Source organism: Xyrauchen texanus, chromosome 30 (assembly GCF_025860055.1).
Source record: "Xyrauchen texanus isolate HMW12.3.18 chromosome 30, RBS_HiC_50CHRs, whole genome shotgun sequence".
Lineage (NCBI taxonomy): Eukaryota > Metazoa > Chordata > Actinopteri > Cypriniformes > Catostomidae > Xyrauchen > Xyrauchen texanus.
In genome coordinates this window covers 19,173,883-19,193,425 of record NC_068305.1, presented here as the reverse complement: position 1 = coordinate 19,193,425, position 19,543 = coordinate 19,173,883, and the positions used below count along the sequence as shown (strand labels likewise).

The window sequence follows — 19,543 nt, the reverse complement described above, 5'->3', positions numbered from 1 at the left end:
AGGAAAACACAACATGCCAGAGGGTAAAAAGTGTTAAACACTGAACACAGGCAACTTCATGTACCCTCCTTAAATGCATATGTGGGTCAAAAAAGACCCAAGTGAAATAGATGTTTATTCTTTATAAAACAACGTATTGTTTTAAGGAAATTTACTCTAATGATAACTTTAATAGTAATTAAAAAAATGAAATCATTGATATATATTTTATCCAGTTCTAAAGAGTTCTGGACACATTGAAAATAGATAAGGAGTTTTGGGTGACAGTATAAAAAAACATGTGCATTTCGAACTGTTCTGAGACCAGTGCAGACAGACAGCAGACTGGAAGTCATTCACTAAATAAGGATCAAGGGAGCAAGGGTGCACTGCAGCTAAGTGCATTCAGACCTAAAATTCGACTAAAAGTTCAGCTTCAGGCTGCAGATGATATTTGGACGACATGGGATAATAGTAATCAGTACATAGATTCAGAATTTTGTAATGCAAAATGTTATTTTAACATGGTTGGAAGTGATTGGACGATGCTGGCCATTACTTTGAATACAAATAGTGTATTCAGCTTTATAGATCAGCTGTAATATCTGTAACGTCTCAAAAACATAAATAACCAACACTTCTGGAAACATAATAAGCAATTTGATGAAAACAAAAACTGAATTTCTATAGCTTGGTATTATTTAAAGTTTGTTTTTATAAGGTGCTACTAGTTAAAAATTAAAAATGAAATGGAAAATGCACACAGCAGTAAAGCACGGGTCTCAGGAGGTTAATATCAGTTTGTACAATACCTATTTTTCGTCTGTACTGCATATTGCAATACCTTTTATAAGCAATTCCTCAATACATTTACACTAAAATGTACATGAGAAATTCTCTTCTACAGAGACTTGTAAAAAATTAATAAAAAGTGCTCAGGTGCATATATTTATAAATATACAAATATAATTGTCTAACTTTTGTGAGAAACATCAGCCGCTTAATCGTAGGCAAAGGATCCAGTTTCCAGCGTCGGAGCCCTCTGTAGGAGATCCGGGGAAGCGGTGTAAAGCCCAACCCCCTCTCGCTCAGCATACTCTGGATTTAACATGGCTCCTGACTGCCAGCGAGCCTTCAAACATCAAACCTGAATGTATTTTCCTGCCAGCTGCTGTTCATTGGGCTCGATAAGGTAAAGAATGACTAATGATGCGCTGTTTAAGTTCATCTGCAGCTATTGGTTTATTGAATCGCGAACGTTTATTAATATTACTTCGACTGAGTGCCGTTTTGGCGGAGGGTAGATCATCTGTACTGTTTCTACTTTATCTCTTTTCAACGAGCCGAATGAAACTTCACGCTCTAATCAGTGATCGCAAATGTTATTGATGAAAACAGTCTAGATCACAGCATTGCATAGTAAGGCTGAGCACTTCGTTGCAGATGTTTTCCCCCTCCTGAGCTAAAATGTATCCCAGTAGCATCAGTTTGTTGAGACATTTAAGGCTGCATCAGCATATTGACTTATCCGATGCTGTTGAAACCGCAAATGAAGCTGAACGGTGACTGGAATGTTACACTGGTACAGTGTTTCGTCTTGTATTGCGCGTTATTGAAGGGCCATTGAAAAAGTTACTTTATTCCAAAAAAATCCCCTCAATGCGTTGCGCAGGTTTTCGTGTGTCGCTACTGTTAGGGGCCGTTCACACCGATCGCGTTTCTGCGTCCTTTAGCGCTGTTTTTCAATGTAAACTTGCGCTAGACGGACGCCTTTGGTTGTTTGCGTCTCGTGCAAAAGCCCAGCGTTTGGACGTCGTCTCAAGTCAAAAGAACTTTAACTTTTAAAGAAACGCGTCTCGAGACAACCGCGTTCTGTTATTTGCTTTTTAGCGCAAAGACGCGTTCGCTGTGAGTAGCCCTAATTTAGATGATCTGTTTTATTATTATTATTATTATTATTATTATTATTGAGCGCATTTTTATGGTTTCGTGCACATATATTGTCAACAATGCGCAAAGGGTTAATAACTGCTTGTGTGAGTAGCGAGAGGGGCAGGCTGTTCGGCTGTGGGAGGCGCCTCTGGGCTGCTGACGTTCTATTCACTCGTAGGTTTGATTTGTCAACAGAGGGCTGGGCGTCCTCTCCCGTCTCACAAAACGGGCTTTACAATACAGAGTAAAAATGCAGTGTAGATGATGAGAGAGAGAGAGTACGCCACAGATATGTAGGATGACAACCACCAAGTTGAACTAATTTTAGTCGTCTCGGATCTCTGACCGGCTTTCAACTATTTAACCAGAAGTCCGCCTTTGCAATATTGTATCACTTACGCCGTATAAAGACAGTATTTGAAGATGGATCCTTCTTTATCGGTTGAGGATGCAATGAGAAAGAGGAAAAAGTCTTCGAGCTGAAATATTTCCACTGGACGGATACGTTAATGTTGTTTTGTAAATGTGCTCTGGGTTGGTCAAGACATCTGCTTCGTTCTTCAACCGGAATAACCCTATGGGAAGGTGTATTGTGTAGCAAATGAGTGACCGGGGCTTGTAATTTGTAATTAAATTAGGGAGCTGATTTCGGTGCACCTGCCTTTTATTTACACGACAGACTAGTGGATAGACTTGCTGATGCCAACAACGCCAGATTGCCTATATGGCAGGATCATGAAGTTCTTGACGTTTTTCCTTTTACTTCCAGAAACCATAAAAAGGACTAGAAAGACTGGGAAACAGCTCGGCAAGCTGCCAGTATGCTATGAAATCGTGACTTTGTCCTTGAGGAAGAAGATGGCTGCAGAACTCTATCCTGCCAGCATAAATACCAACCTCCCAAACAGTAACGAGACAGCAGTAACCGCAGCAAGCAAAAAAAACATCGCCGAAGTCACTCAAACGGTGACCACACCAACTGCAACTGCCACTCAGCAGAACATCAACAACAATAACGTTGAGACTGCAAGCTGGCAATCCACTCATCCGACCTTGCGAGAGAGGTAACGGCACATTCTGGCCAATATGTTTGCTTTTCAAATCATCTACACTATTACCAATCCAAAAAAACATCATATTTTGTTGCATTTTGTTCCTTTCAGGAATGCTTTGATGTTCAATAACGAACTCATGGCAGATGTTCATTTTGTTGTGGGTCCTCCTGGCGAATCCCAGAAAGTTCCAGCACATAAGGTGAGCACATCCTCTTGGGTCAGAACGCATCTTAAGTGTGTCTTTCATCAACTGTCTGTTCATTTTATTTTGTGTATCACTTGTGCTTTCAGTACGTGTTGGCAGTGGGGAGTTCTGTTTTTGGTGCCATGTTTTACGGTGATCTTGCGGAGGGAGAATCAGAGATTCATATTCCTGACGTGGAGCCTGCTGCTTTTTTAATACTTTTAAAGTAAGTCCTTCCCTTTGTACATGTTATGATGTTGCAATATAACTGAATTATCTCTTTCAAATTTGATTTCAGTTGGACTAAAACAATGTTTTGTCTCTTTAAAATGTGATGTAAATGCTTTAAGCCGAAAGTATACTTCGATTTTGCTGCAAACGCTCAGCGTCTGCATACAGTCGAATGTGAGCCAGTCAAAGTGTACTCCATATGACTGCTCGCATTCACAGGCGTTTGGCACATGCATGCTCTGACGTGACACTGGACTATTTCTCTTCAGAAGTTTACACCAACAAAGATGCCTTTATATTCCTTCAGACTAGAGTTATACAATTGCAGGTATCTCCTGACCGACTCACACACACACACACACACACACATGCTCTTGGTGTGCACATCCATTGTTGTTGATTTTACCTTTGTCTCCTATTATTTGGTGAAGATGATATCTTCTAGCACTTCTTTGTGACAACGGCTCAAATGTGAGTGTTGCCATCTTGTGGACACTTTCAAAGATGTGCATTTAGAAAAATCGTGCTACGCGTTTTAGTGCTCGCGCACTCTGCTGATGACGAGATTAGGATCACGAAGTATACTTTGGGCTTTAGTTATATTGAAATCATACTAGTTTGGTTTTTGCCAAGCCAGACTACAGACAAAGATAAAGCGATTAAGGCTCGGCTTCATCCAGCATTTATACATTTTAATGTCCTCTGCGTTGTGCGCATGCTCCAAAAGATAGCGTATGCCACTTTCTCAGCTGGCGTCCTTTCAGATATTTGATTACGCATTGTTTCATGTATGCATGGGCAAACATATGAAGACTGTAGCTTGACTACGCAAAAGCCTGCTGTAGTGTGATTATAACTGCATGTAAACGTACTGACCATGCTGATGATTATTTTCCTATTATCATTGAAAAACCTAATGCTAGTAAATACATTTATTGGAAGAAGATTGTTGATCGAAGTTCTTTTTTATCACATCCAGGTACATGTACAGTGATGAGATTGAACTTGAAGCAGACACGGTGCTGGCCACTCTGTACGCTGCCAAAAAGTATATAGTGCCTGCACTGGCCAAGGCCTGTGTCACCTTTTTGGAGACCAGCCTGGAGGCCAAAAATGCCTGTGTGCTGTTATCTCAGAGTCGGCTGTTCGAGGAGCCTGAGCTGACCCAGCGGTGCTGGGAGGTCATTGATGCTCAGGCTGAGCTGGCCCTTTGTTCTGAAGGTTTCTGTGAGATTGATCTTCAGACCTTGGAGATCATACTAAAGCGAGAGACTCTCAACACCCGGGAGGCAGTGGTCTTCCAGGCTGCTCTTGAATGGGCTGTTGCAGAATGCAAAAGGCAAGGATTGGGACAAACGGCTTGTAATAAAAGGGCAGTGTTAGACAAGGCCCTCTACTTGGTTCGCATCCCTACAATGACCCTGGAGGAGTTTGCAAATGGAGCTGCACAATCAGACGTTTTAACACTGGAAGAGACTCATGATGTCTTCCTTTGGTACACTGCAGCCAATAAGCCTAAGCTGGAGTTCCCACTTCAAAAAAGGAAGGGTCTGACGCCACAGCGCTGCCATCGTTTCCAGTCCTCTGCATACCGTAGTAACCAGTGGCGCTACCGTGGACGTTGCGATAGCATCCAGTTTGCTGTGGACAAGCGGATCTTCATCGCTGGGCTTGGCTTGTATGGATCCAGTGGCGGAAAGGCAGAGTACAGTATCAAGATTGAACTCAAGCGCCAAGGAGTCACCCTGGCCCAGAACCGAACTAAATTTGTTTCAGATGGGTCCAGCAACACATTCTCTGTATGGTTTGAACACCCAGTTCAAGTGGAGCAGGATGCCTTCTACACAGTCAGTGCCGTGGTGGATGGGAATGAACTTAGTTACTTTGGACAGGAGGGTATGACAGAAGTACAATGTGGAAAGGTGACTTTCCAGTTCCAGTGTTCCTCAGACAGTACCAATGGAACTGGAGTGCAGGGGGGTCAGATTCCAGAGCTGGTCTTCTATGCCTAAAGTTGTAAGGACATTTAAATAGCAGTTCATTCTGCTCAGTGGATTTAGATGGTTTGAATACAGGGTCTCATGAGTCTCTTGCCTTCTTCATAATGTAGCAGTTGAGAACTTGGATGGACTGGCAGATTTTGATTGAAGGAATGTTCTTCAGCTTTATTTATTAAAAATAAAATCTATATATTTGATTTTAATTGTTGATGCTGCAGCAAGCGCGTGCGTGCGTGCGTGCGTGCGTGCGTGCGTGCGTGCGTGCGTGCGTGTGTGTGTGTGTGCACGCAGATAATTGTACTGCTCTTATAGTGGATGGAAGCCACTAGTCAGTGTGTCATGTTTTGTACATAACTTGAGATAAATTTGATTGCCGCTTGATGCTGCCTGACAAATAAAATGTCTTGTATCAGTGATCAGCTTCCTTAATTGCAGATTATAAACGTTTTGTGACTCAAGCCAAAAGTTGTTTTCCCCTATCTGTAAATAGACTCAACCATACAATAAGTCTACACAGAATTTTGTGAAGGTGAAAGTACTGACATCCATCATCAATAGCAAGGGAGGTTGAACTAGGGAACTAGGGATCAAGCACTTGTTCTGCACCAGCTATTTGACTATTAAAAACACTACATGAATAATGCAAATTGACTTTCCTTTGCACATCTGACTGAATTATAATGCTGAATTAAAGGTTCTTTCCCTCTGCATCCGCACCGGCAGAGTGCCTTTTCTAAAAAGCCAACTTTGGTTACTAGTTTTGTTGATTTAAGGACATGTGAAACAATAAAAAATATTATAGGCTTTATGTAGACTTAAACTTATATTTATATACATTACCCTAATACCATCAATATTGGTTTCTATTCAAGCTCTGGGTGATTCTAAATCACCCCCCCCCCCCCCTTTTTTTTTTTAATTAATATTGTTCATTTCATCGAGTATGTTGAAGCTCATTTTAAAACTGTTTTTGTTAATCCCCTCCCCCTTTTTTATTTTTATTAATTCATATTGTTCATTTCATCGAGTATGTTGAAGCTCATTTTAAAACCATTTTTGTTAACTAAGACAAAATACATTTCACTTATGTGTCATACTAGTTTACTTAAATGTTAACTTACAAGTATTCGATTATTAGTATTTTATGGATAAGAGTACTCTACTACAAAATAACTTGGAAAATGCCCATCCCTAGGTTGAACACAATCTATACATTCATTACAAACCAATCTATACGGTACTTTAAATTCCCTCAGAGTGTTTATATATGCACTTTTAAATGTAATTCAGATTGAGGCGACACGATTCAACTATTACTGACCTTAGCATAAGAGTCTTTCCCAGGTTATGATGTGCATTATATTCAAAAAGAAATAAAAAATGAACCCACATTCACACATTGCAACCACAGAGGGCTTGTCTAAATGAGACAGTGATTGTTACGTGTGAATGAAATATTCATCTTGAAAGGCCACATAAAGAACCTATTATCCCCAGCAGGCTGCATGAGGAACTGAATAGGGAGTCTGTTTGAATTGAGCCCATAGAATCTGCTGCTTTACCGTTTGCATTCTAATTGAGGGTTTAGTAAACATGGAGCAGATGCAGCTTGGTAAAACGGCAGATTTAAAAAAAAAAATAAAAAAAAACAGATGAATATGGAATTATGACACATGGAGAACCGCTAATCAGACTGCATTCTGGGATTATGCCCAGTATATTAACACAGAGATGCTGTCTGTTGTGTCTTTTGGATAGAAAGTCTCCTTTCTCTAATAATATGATGAATCTGTTTAACATTTGCAGACTTGTTTTGTCCCCATTGTGTGCACTGAAGGCAGAAAGAGGTTTGCAATGACTTTTATGGCCCATCATAGATTTTTTTGATATGATGCAGTGCCCCCTAGTTATAACCAGCTGAACTGCAACTCGTTAAGAAGGTAATTTCCACATGGGTAATGCAATTTCAGGCTGTGCCAAAAATTGTTTGAATTATACAATATATACAAACTATGATGTAGAGAAATTATAGCTCAAAACTAAATGTGCAAAGCCCTGTCTGGATGATTACTTATACAAATACTTACTAGCTGTTGCCTTACACTGATGCAATAACAGTAAACATTTTCCACTCTCGTCCTTCTTGATGAAATTAAGAATCCATTGGTCAAATCGGATGAAAAGATTATATTTACTAGTATTGATCCAACCGTGGTGTTTAAATTAATTGTTTGGAGAAATCCTGGCTGCTATATTAATTAGGTTCATACAAAACCAGTGCTCTGGTTAGCTTAATTACAATACAGATATCACAGAGAGGTCGTTAGAGAGAGACTTACCAACAGCTGGAGCGTTGATACAGAGCTCTCTAGCCAACAGGAGGAATGTCTTTCCCAAAATGTACACATTAACCTACAGTAAAGTAGAAGACAGTGAGAACAAATCTTTCAGTCCTTGTAATGGTTTTAACTTGAACAATCACTGATTTTTTTTAAACTTATACTTATAAAACTTGTCCCACCATTTTACCTGCCTTAGATTATTATTTAATACAAATAATTGTATTTGATGTGCTCCTTAAAAAAAAAAAAAAATGTATATATATATAATTACATTCAATTATAAAATTATGACATGATCACTATCCATCCATCCATAGGCTCTGGTGAAATTTTAAGGTTATAATTTTAGGTAATTGTGCTTATGTTTACTGTTAAAGTATACTGATCTCCATGCCACACAGCCAGGTCAATCAAGGTGTGGATGGAGGATCACCGGATCAAGACCCTGTCATGGCCAACCCAATCTCCAGACCTGAAACCCATTGAAAACCTCTGGAATGTGATCAAGAGGAAGATGGATGGTCACAAGCCATCAAACAAAGCCGAGCAGCTTGAATTTTTGTGCCAGGAGTGGCATAAAGTCACCCAACAGCAATGTGAAAGACTGGTAGAATGATGCATGAAATGCTGTGATTGAAAATCAGGATTATTCCACCAAATATTGATTTCTGAACTCTTCCTAAGTTAATACATTAGTATTTTGTTGTTTAAAAATGGAAATGAACTTGTTTTCTTTGCATTATTCGAGGTCTGAAAACATTGCATCTTTTGTGTTATTTTGACCATTTGTCATTTTCTGCAAATAAATGCTCTAAATGACAATATTTTTATTTGGAATTTGGGAGAAATGTTGTCAGTACTATATAGAATAAAACTAAAATGTTAGTTTTACTCAAACACATACCTATACATAGTAAATCCAGAGAAACTGATAATTTTGCAGTGGTCTCTTAATTTTTTCTAGAGCTATTTATATAGAGGTAAATTGCTAATTTTGTGAGAAAATTAAAGCAGGACGTTGCAAAACAAGGTGAATACATTTAAACAAGCTTAACAGATTAATCCAAAGTAATTCCTTTTTCAAAAAAGAGCCTGTCTTGTCCCAGTACTCAAGAATCAGTGCAATCCATTTTAAGCTCTTAGTAAGAAAAGTCCACTAATATTACAATGTTTACATTTATGATTTAAAACAGGACTTCAGATGCTCCCTAATATTGAAGAAGGGGGTTATAACCTCACACCAGGTTCCTAGTTAGCCTGGGACCCTAGCATAGAAAACTGGGGTGTGTCAGATTTGTGTGTGTCTGCACTTGCTAAAGATTCATGTCATATTTCAGCCTGGTTCCGCCTCAAACTCTCAACATCTGTTCAATACTAGATAGAGCTCAGTGGGCAATACTCCCTAGACAAATGGGCGAGTAAAAATAACATCACACCAGCTGTGTAGCACTCAAATGTCTGCTCCTAATATAACTACTAATAAAACTGTACGGTATCTTGTCATAAAGGCAATCCTGTGTATTGTTTAACAAAAAGACAAATGAAATACTACAGTATCTTGCTTTTAATTAAGCATTAAGGCATTAAAAGCCATGTGCTACAGTGACTTTATCCCCTTGACAGTGGTAAAATCACTTTATTGCATGGCCTCAAGTGTCTTTTCGCTTTTATAAAAGAGCAGCAACAGCAATATTATAAAAGATGCTAGTGTTAAATAAATATTACACTAAACAACTGTTGTGCCAACTCACAGTATATAGTTAATTATCCTATCTACAGACCGTTACTAAGCAACTTGGTGCATTAATGTAGAATTAATCTTATGTGCATGGTATATCGGCTATTCTACACCACCTGCAAATCTGGCTAATCACATATCAACTATTTATAAACCTAGCAATTATATATTATATATTTATACATGACATTTGAATACATTAAAGGGACAGTTCACCCAAAAATTAAGTCTCTCATCATTTACTCACTCTAATGCCATCCCAGATGTGTATGACTTTCTTTCTTCAGCAGAACGAAAACAAAGATTTTTAGAATAATTCAGCTCTGTAGGTCCTCAAAATGCAAGTGAATGGTGATCAGACAATTGTAGCTCCAAAAATCACAGAAAGGAAACATAAATGTAATCCATATGACTCCAGTGGTTAAATCAATATCTTTAAAAGCGATATAATAGGTGTGGGTGAGAAACAGATCAATATTTATGTCCTTTTTTTACTCTACTTTTAGATGTTCAAGCGAAACTAAACAGGCACCACATGTGACTATCAGATGTAAACATGAAAGTGAAAATTTTAGTATAAAAAGGACTCAAATTTGTATCTGTTTCTCACCCACACCTATAATATTGCTTTTAAATTTATTGATTTAACCACTAGTCATATAGATTACTTATATGTTTCCTTTATTTGAATTTTGGAGCTACAAAGGTCTGATCAACATTCACTCAATTGTATGGACCTACAGAGCTGAGATTTTCTTCTAAAAATCTTTGTTTGTGTTTTACTGAAGAAAGAAAGTCATACACATCAAGGATGGCATGAGGCTGAGTAAATGATGGGAGAAATTTCATTTTTGGGTGAACTATCCCTTTAATGTGTAAAATCATTCACTACATTTTTATCTATTTCTCACCCACACCTATAATATTGCTTTTAAATTTATTGATTTAACCACTAGTCATATAGATTACTTATATGTTTCCTTTATGTGATTGTTAGAGCTACAATTGTCTGATCACCATTCACTTGCATTGAATGGACCCACAGAGCTGAGATATTTTTCTGAAACTAGAAAATGCCGTTATTTACGTCATTTCCCAATAAAACTGGTGTCTGCTCACTGTTATATCACATACTGTACAATAATTTAACTGTTCATGTCGAAACAGTCTCATACTTACAGCATTTCTATATTGCAGTCATACGGAGGGTTTATATTGTCATAGAAGATTTCATTTCAGGGTCAAACACCATCCAACCATAGCAGCTTAGGAAGTCATGTTATTTAGAGTAAGTGTTTTGAAAAAAGATGAAAAAATGTGAAAGAGAGCAAACCTGTAAAAGATCACTCAGGTCAAGGAGCATGTCTGCAGATCAGTTAAGGAGGTGAAATAAATAAATAAAAACATGACAGAAATTATCAAATAAAAAGGTTCAACAAAACAACTTTGTCCAAAAATGTAGCTAAGCATAATTTAAGCATGAGTCAATCCTACTTCAACTTTGTCAATCCTAGTCACAGTGATTAATTAAGTATCAGGTGGCTCTATAACTGTCACCAGGGGAGTTTACATGTTTATTGATCAACTCTTTCCACCATCAGGCCTCAGGCAGGATCTCCTTATCTCTGCAAGAGATTCACTCTGACCATCTGTTACTCCTCACCTGAGTGGCACACACACACACACCTCACCCAAACAAGCACCTGAGGCACGTGTCTCCATGGTGACAAATGACCCTTTAGCACTTGCATCACTACAAGACAAGATAATCCCTTGCTATCAGGACTCTTGACAGCCTTAATTACGGCCTAAATCCTGACAAGAATAAATATTTATATTTCAATGACTGACATCAGTGAAATTGATAAATTTGTTCTCCCAAAGGAATAGTTGGTTCATTCAAAGATTAATATTCTGCCATGTCCAGTCTGTTCTATCATTTACTCAGCCTCATGTTGTACCAAACCCATATGACTTTCTTCTGTGTGATGCAAAAGGAGACATTAGGCAGAATGTTAGCATTGGTCACCAATCACTTTCATTGTATTAAAAAAAGATGCAATGAAAATGAATGATCACTGAAACTGACACTAATGACAGAATTTTCATATTTGGATGAGTTATACTTTTAAAGGCTGTGCAAAAACAAAAATTGCAGCTACATCATGCAACAAAAAATTAAAATGCAGGGACATTTAGTTAGAGTGCAAATTCTAAAAATAGGGCAAAATTTCAAATGGGTTTGGCTATTTGTAAAGTGCTAGAGTCCTTTTTTTCTGCTCTTTAGCATGAAGTTCTGGATCACAGCATGCAATTGAATGAGCCCCACCCAGGCACAGGTAACAATTCTCCTTTGGCAACTCTAGACAACACACCAGGCACCCAGTCGAGCCTGACACTATACAAAAGCAGACCAGAGGTCTGGGTGTGACCAAAGCAGACAGATAGGAAGGTGCTTGCCTGTGAGAGTGAGTATGTCTATATGTTTTTTGTAAAAGGAGAGAGAAAGAGGTGGTGTAATACTATCCTGGCATGTGGTGTCGTAACACAGGTGTGGTGAGTGAAAGTCTCATGCACATATAATTTGACACCAGAATTATGACAAGTTGGGGAAAAAACAACCCTGTCCTAAAGTTGTACAACACAGTACAGGGGGATAATTTTTTTCCCTCATATCGCAACACATCATCTATTGCTGGAGAATTTTACTTCACTCTCAAATTCCTATCACTACAGTCAAAAGCATAGAAATTCTCAATTTAAATGAGTGTCAGTACAATAGTTTTTGTAAAAAAAAAAAAAAAAGATGCTTCTCATACATTTAATAGAGTGACAGGGAGGAGTGACTTAGAAAGCTACTTTCAATGATTTACTCAAGGGAACATCCTCTGTGATTAGAGTCCTCAAGAAAGTGAAGTAAACACTCTTCCTCTAAATCAATTTCCTCTCTGACAGCATATTGTAGCACTATTGTTTAGTTTTCACATCCGGACTTGGTCTTCGGATCCTGACTGTGTTTTCCCATGGACTGATCAAATTAATTCCTTGCATTGTAATTCACTTTAGATAAAAAACTAAAAACATCTACCAAATGCATTAATACAAAATGTAAATGTCTTCAGGAGATTGACACTTAGTCAATAAAAAAAAAAAAACTATTAAATTCAAATGAGTGTAAAAAATGAAAAAGTAAAAGTATGTCATATTCTCTGCTTCTGGTTAAAGGGATAGTTCACCCAAAAATGAAAATTCTCTTATAATTTACTCATGCCATCCCAGATGTGTATGACTTTCTTTCTTCGGCAGAACACAACAAAGATTTTTATAAAAAAAAAATATCTCTGCTCTTTAGGTCCACAAAATGCAAGTGAATGGTGATCAGACCTTTGTAGCTCCAAAAATCCATGTGATTGCAGTGTTTAAATCTTCAGAAGCTATATAATAGGTGTGGGTGAGAAACAGAAACATTTTTAAATCCTTTTTTTACTCTAAATCTCCAATTTAACTTTCACTTTCAGATGTGAAAGTGAAATTAAACAGGCACAACATGTGACTTTCAGTAGAAAAAGTGCCAATTTAGAGTAAAACAAATTATTACATTTTGACCTGTTTCTCACACACACCTATTACATTACTTCAGAAGATATATATTTAACAACTGGAGTCTTATGGATTACTACTATGTTTCAATTATGTGATTGTATGTGCCTTGAATGGACCCACAGAGCTGAGATATTTTTCTAAAAATCTTTGTTTGTGTTCAGCAGAAGAAAGAAAGACATGCACATCTAGTATGGCATGAGCGCGAGTAAATGGTGAAATAAATTGTTTGTGTGAACTATCAATTTAAGGTAACACAAATTGAAAAACTACTAGTTGTCCATATTATCATTAAAAGTAAAAGAAAAATTCCAGTAACTGATATAAATGCTCTAAAAAATAAAACAAATAAATTGCTTTGTTTTTGTCTGGTGAAAAATAGAGAGGTAATAAAATAGCAAGCTCTCAAATTAACATTTACTCTTTTTTTCTAAGGGGCTGTTCAGACTGAATGTCTAGTTATGGTAAAAAAAAAAAAAACTAAATGCAGTGCAACGACTTTAAAATTATACAGGTATCTCGATCCATTTTTAAAAGCTTAAAAGTTTTAAATTTGACACAGTGTCTAAGAAACATCTTGCCATAGGCTGAAAAAACAGCAGACCATGCAAATGTCAAAGATGTCCGCATATTTAAATTAAAAACAATTGAAAAGGAGTGCAGAAATGTGTTCAGTATAAATGGCCTCTAACTCTGCTACATACTGTATCTGTACCAAATATGGGTTGGATGTGCACACTTCTTTATCATTTTTACATAGATTAAAGTTCACAAAGACTTTCACTTGAGCAGCGTAGGGACGGCCACTGGGGGTAAGGATACGAGGTGTTCCCTCCGTTCTGCAGACCAGGTAGAGGCAGGCAGCTATGACGTGTGTCATCTTTCGCCCTCGCGTCAAGTGCTTGCTCACCACCATCTTGAAGAAGTTAAAGGCCGTGTCCAGGCAATGCTGGTTTAGCTGCAGCTGGCTGCCGAGGTTGTGTATCTGTCGTTTCCCTAGAGACAGGACATACACACGCATCAGATTGTGTAAACATCCACAGATCCATACATGCACACTCACACGCAAAGGCATGACTTCACATGCATGTGTTTGGTTTTCCAGTAGCAATGATGTCATGAGAACGGTGCACAGCCAGACAGACTTTCAATGGAACCTGGAAAAAACGGACAGCTGTTTAACACCCTGTCTAAGGCCATCTGCAATTTTCCCTCTCTTCCCTTCTTTCACAGTCACTTGTATATTTACTCTCTTGCATTCTTTCACAGATGGTATTCGAGCAGGCCAAGTTGTAATTCCTTGGACACAGAATAAATCAGTCTGCCCTAAAGATCCCATGGAAGGGCCTGGATGTGTTTAGCATATTGAAATTCACATTTAGTAAGCTATCCAACAGGTTTCTGTATTTACTCAACACATCATTCAGCAAAAGAACTGGTCAACCCAGACAATGAATGTCTCCCTGCATTGTAAATGATGAGAATGATTTAGGCTACTTAACTAATTTATTTATGCAAACTGTTTTGTTTTGGCAAAAAAAAAAGCTGGAGACATACAGTGCATTAGGGTTCAAAAGTCCACATCGAAAATCTGAGATTCAAAATTTAAACAGAACGTTTTAGGATTTTGGACAATTTAAAAAAGAGATCCATTATGACATACAACAAATCAGAAATATTTAAGATTCTGCACTATTCACGGTCACTAATCAAATCAAATTTATGACATTGACCATGTTAAGTCAAATAATCAGTACAAATAATCATTTAATAATTAGTACAAATAATCAGATTTCCTTGTTTTCATTGAAACACACAAAATGCTCTTTGGAATATTCTCAAATCATGCTGGGACCAGAATCATCAGGTTTTGCAGAAATGTGTGGAGACCAAAAGCAAAAGGGGGCATAACAAACAAGAAATTATTAATTGTTCTTCTGAAAATATAATTTGTAATGATTTTTTATTATTATTATTAAATTTGAAAAATGCTAAATAGATGCATTTTCACAAGTAGTCTGAGCCTTTTTGACCCCACCGTAAGGAATAAAGTTGATGAGTTTCACATGTTCCAGTCATTAATTATGCATGTAATTGCACAAGCAGAAGTGTTTATATGTAATAAATGCCATCATCAATCTGACCTCTCTAGATGTGTATAAGTGTGTTAATGAGTACAGCAGATACATGGTTCATCAAACAGAAGTCAAGATATCAAACTTAGGCTTTTGCATACATACTGTAGATGATAAAGTGAATGTTGGATTATCTTCCCCACAGCTATGGTGCTGATGGGCACAGAAGCTGCAGTGTCAAGTGTTGTGTTGGCGGGCCAAGACCCAAAATAACTCTGAAAGCTTTTAAAAGCGTAATCCTTCTATTCTGGAACCACTGTGTGCCAGCCCTACCCTCTCTATCCCTCACACTCTCCAGACCTGTCTAATCCCAGAGTATTTTTCACGCTTCAAACACCATTGCATTAGCAGCCAGGTCTGCAGTGACCTCCCTGCATGACAGCACAATTACATAACTGCTGCCACACTGCAGAGACACTGGACAACTTTTCCTTTATTTGTATGAATAAAACTTTGTGTGTATGACCAAAGGGACACTTACAAAGTTTGATATGAGTTTTAAATGTCTAAAAAAGTCTAAAAAAATGCCTAAAAAAGGTTTAAATGCTTTGTTACTTATAGGTAATTGTATCAGACATGTTCACATTCACATTAAAAAGAATTAAAGGGACATTTCTCCCCAAAATGAAAATTCTCTCATCATTTACTCATCCTTATGCCATCCCAGATGTGTATGACTTTCTTTCATCTGCTGAACTCAAATGAATATTTTAGAAGAATTTCTCAGCTCTTTTGGTCCATACAATGCAAATGAATAGGTGCCAAAATGTTGATGCTCCAAAAAGACTCCAGTGGATAAATCCATGTCTTCAAATGTGATAAAAGTGTGGGTGAGAAACAAATAAATATTTAAGTAATTTTTACTATAAATGATCCTCCCTGCTCAGTCAATCTCCAATTTAACTTTAACATTATTCTTGTGTTTTTGGTGATTCACATTTGTTCATGCATATTGTCCTTTACTGGTCAGGGAAAATAATTTCTATCAAAAAAGGACTTAAATATTGACCTGTTTCTCACCCACACCTATCTTATCACTTCTGAAGATATGGATTAAAACACTGATGTCGTATGGATTACTTTTATGATGGCTATACAGTACAGGTGAAACTCGAAAAATTAGAATATCGTGCAAAAGTTCATTCATTTCAGTAATTCAACTTAAAAGGTGAAACTAATATATTATATAGACTCATTACAAGCAAAGTAAGATATTTCAAGCCTTTATTTGATATAATTTTTATGATTATGGCTTACAGCTTATGAAAACCCCAAATTCAGAATCTCAGAAAATTAGAATATTGTGAAAAGGTTCAGTATTGTAGGCTCAAAGTGTCACACTCTAATCAGCTAAACACCTGCAAAGGGTTCCTGAGCCTTTAAATGGTCTCTCAGTCTGGTTCAGTTGAATTCACAATCATGGGGAAGACTGCTGACCTGACAGTTGTGCAGAAAACCATCATTGACACCCTCCACAAGGAGGGAAAGCCTCAAAAGGCAATTGCAAAAGAAGTTGGATGTTCTCAAAGTGCTGTATCAAAGCACATTAATAGAAAGTTAAGTGGAAGGGAAAAGTGTGGAAGAAAAAGGTGCACAAGCAGCAGGGATGACCGTAGCCTGGAGAGGATTGTCAGGAAAAGGCCATTCAAATGTGTGGGGAGCTTCACAAGGAGTGGACTGAGGCTGGAGTTACTGCATCAAGAGCCACCACACACAGACGGGTCCTGGACATGGGCTTCAAATGTCGTATTCCTCTTGTCATGCCACTCCTGAACAACAAACCACTTCAGAAGTGTCTTACCTGGGCTAAAGAATAAAAGAACTGGTCTGTTGCTCAGTGGTCCAAAGTCCTCTTTTCTGATGAGAGCAAATTTTGCATCTCATTTGGAAACCAAGGTCCCAGAGTCTGGAGGAAGAATGGAGAGGCACACAATCCAAGATGCTTGAAGTCCAGTGTGAAGTTTCCACAGTCTGTGTTGGTTTGGGGAGCCATGTCATCGGCTGGTGTTGGTCCACTGTGCATTATTAAGTCCAGAGTCAACGCAGCCGTCTACCGGGACATTTTAGAGCACTTCATGCTTCCTTCAGCAGACAAGCTTTATGGAGATGCTGACTTCATTTTCCAGCAGGACTTGGCACCTGCCCACACTGCCAAAAGTACCAAAACCTGGTTCAATGACCATGGTATTACTGTGCTTGATTGGCCAGCAAACTCGCCTGACCTGAACCCCATAGAGAATCTATGGGGCATTGCCAAGAGAAAGATGAGAGACATGAGACCAAACAATGCAGAAGAGCTGAAGGCCGCTATTGAAGCATCTTGGTCTTCCATAACACCTCAACAGTGCCACAGGCTGATAGCATCCATGCCACGCCGCATTGAGGCAGTAAATAATGCAAAAGGGGCCCAAACCAAGTACTGAGTACATATGCATGATTATACTTTTCAGAGGGCCGACATTTCTGTATTTAAAATCCTTTTTTTTTTTTTATTGATTTCATGTAATATTCTAATTTTCTGAGATTCTGAATTTGGGGTTTTCATAAGCTGTAAGTCATAATCATCAAAATTATATCAAATAAAGGCTTGAAATATCTTACTTTGCTTGTAATGAGTCTATATAATATATTAGTTTCACCTTTTAAGTTGAATTACTGAAATTAATGAACTTTTGCACGATATTCTAATTTTTCGAGTTTCACATGTATGTGCTGTTTGGAGAATAAAAATGTTGGCACCCATTCACTTGTATTGTGTGGACCAACAGAGTTTAAATATTCCTCTAAAAATCTTAATTTGTGTTCTGCAGAAGAAAGAAAGTCATACACAACTGGGATGGCATGAGGGTGAGTAAATGATAGGAGAATTTTCATTTTTGTGTGAAATATCCTTTTAATAAAGAGTTACATCCGAATGATTTAAGTGGTTTTAGATGTTATGGGAAGTTTAAACCACATTCTGTGATAAATATTTGAAGAGTTGAAACATGTGTTTATGCTGTTGATGATTTTGATTCTGAGAGCATTTTAGGAGCTGTTCATGTACAACTAATGTTTGCATTTAAAAAAGCAAGACGGCGTGCAATGGAATAGGAAAAAATATGTTTTTAAAAGTTGATCTGTTTTTAACTTGACACTGCATCTTAAAAATAAAGTGCTCATGCAAGAGACACTGAAAAAGTAGCAAGATGCATTGCAATGAACAAAGACAACAGCAACAGAGCAAATATACGCAAAAACTTGTCTTGACTTCTGTGCGAATGACCCCTTATTCCTCTTAGTTCATAAAGGGATAGTTCACCCATGATGAACATTGTTCAAATCATGTGACTTCCTTTCGTGAAACACAAAGGAAATGATTTTTAGTCACCACTCACTTTCATTGTATTGAAAAAAATGCAATGAAGCTAATATTCTCCACATCTCCTTTTGTGTTCCATGAAAGAAAGAAAGTCACACTAGTTTGGAACACAGGAGAGTGAGTAAATAATGACAGCATTTTCATGTTGGGGTGAACTAGCCCTTTAAAACAGGTTCACATGCATGAAAAGGGTTTATTGCAACATAAGAACAGCTATACATTAATTGAGCAATGTATGGATATTAAACCCACAATACTAAAAACATTGTTCTCTCAGCCCCTCTTATTCACACACAAGCATGTTTACACAATGCCACGTCTTCATCTGTATGTGCATCAGACATAATTCAATCAACAAAACTTGGATCACAAACACATTTATCAGGCAGTTGGGTCAACAGTTTTTTTCAGAAAAGCAGAGATGCATGTAAATCTAATTAGTGCTTGAGATGAAACTGGAACAGAATTTAATGTAGATGAGTCAAAGAAACACATATTATAAAATAAACACTTTACTTTTTAAAGAAATTTGTTCAACCTAATGCAGCCAGTCTAATGGTACCATCTTTGATTTGAGAGTTGCAGTGCAGGTCAAGATTTTCAGTGAATAATAAATTCAATGTCAGTCTGTTCATCACACAAAGCTATTGTAATGCTTCAGAACATTTATAATAATACAGTGCACAAATGTTATATGGACTAATTTTATTGTACATTTATGGTGATTTTTTGTCATTTTGGAGCTTGACGGCACCTGTCCCCATTCACTTTCATTATATGGAAAAGAGCAGACACAATATTCTTCAAAAATTCCCCATTTGTGCTTCATGGAAGACAAATATACATAGTGAGAGACATTTACTTGTAGGGTAAATGATGACAGAATTTTCATATATGGGTGAACTATATTGTCCCTACAATATAGGTCAATGCGGTCCAAAACTTTCAAGTTCCAAAAAGAACAAAGGCAGCATAAAACTAATCCA

At 37.6% G+C, this 19,543-nt stretch overlaps 2 protein-coding genes across 6 annotated transcripts in view; one reads left to right on the top strand and one right to left on the bottom strand.

Annotated features, from left to right (window-relative positions):
• The window catches only part of LOC127623556 (transcription factor IIIB 90 kDa subunit-like), a 90,314-nt gene that overhangs the window by 59,132 nt on the left and 11,639 nt on the right, over window positions 1-19,543 (bottom strand). The window contains exons 4-6 of the mRNA XM_052097943.1: window positions 13,884-14,057; window positions 10,795-10,826; window positions 7,721-7,793 (exon numbers count right to left, since the gene is read on the bottom strand). Coding sequence (XP_051953903.1) covers window positions 7,721-7,793; window positions 10,795-10,826; window positions 13,884-14,057 — 279 coding nt within the window. The remainder of the gene's footprint in view (window positions 1-7,720; window positions 7,794-10,794; window positions 10,827-13,883; window positions 14,058-19,543) is intronic.
• On the top strand, window positions 1,057-8,623 carry LOC127623557 (BTB/POZ domain-containing protein 6-B-like). 5 transcript variants are annotated; one of them, XM_052097945.1, is made up of 5 exons: window positions 1,057-1,171; window positions 2,681-2,975; window positions 3,075-3,165; window positions 3,258-3,376; window positions 4,361-6,219. In XM_052097945.1, exons 2-5 carry the CDS (start codon window positions 2,770-2,772, stop codon window positions 5,391-5,393), a joined length of 1,449 nt encoding a protein of 482 aa, XP_051953905.1. In that variant the 5' UTR covers window positions 1,057-1,171; window positions 2,681-2,769; the 3' UTR covers window positions 5,394-6,219. The 5 variants fall into 5 exon arrangements, with proteins under 5 accessions (XP_051953905.1, XP_051953907.1, XP_051953908.1 ...); XM_052097947.1 differs by lacking the exons at window positions 1,057-1,171; window positions 4,361-6,219 and adding an exon at window positions 8,101-8,623 and having other exon boundaries at window positions 2,180-2,975; XM_052097948.1 differs by lacking the exons at window positions 1,057-1,171; window positions 4,361-6,219 and adding an exon at window positions 8,125-8,621 and having other exon boundaries at window positions 2,180-2,975.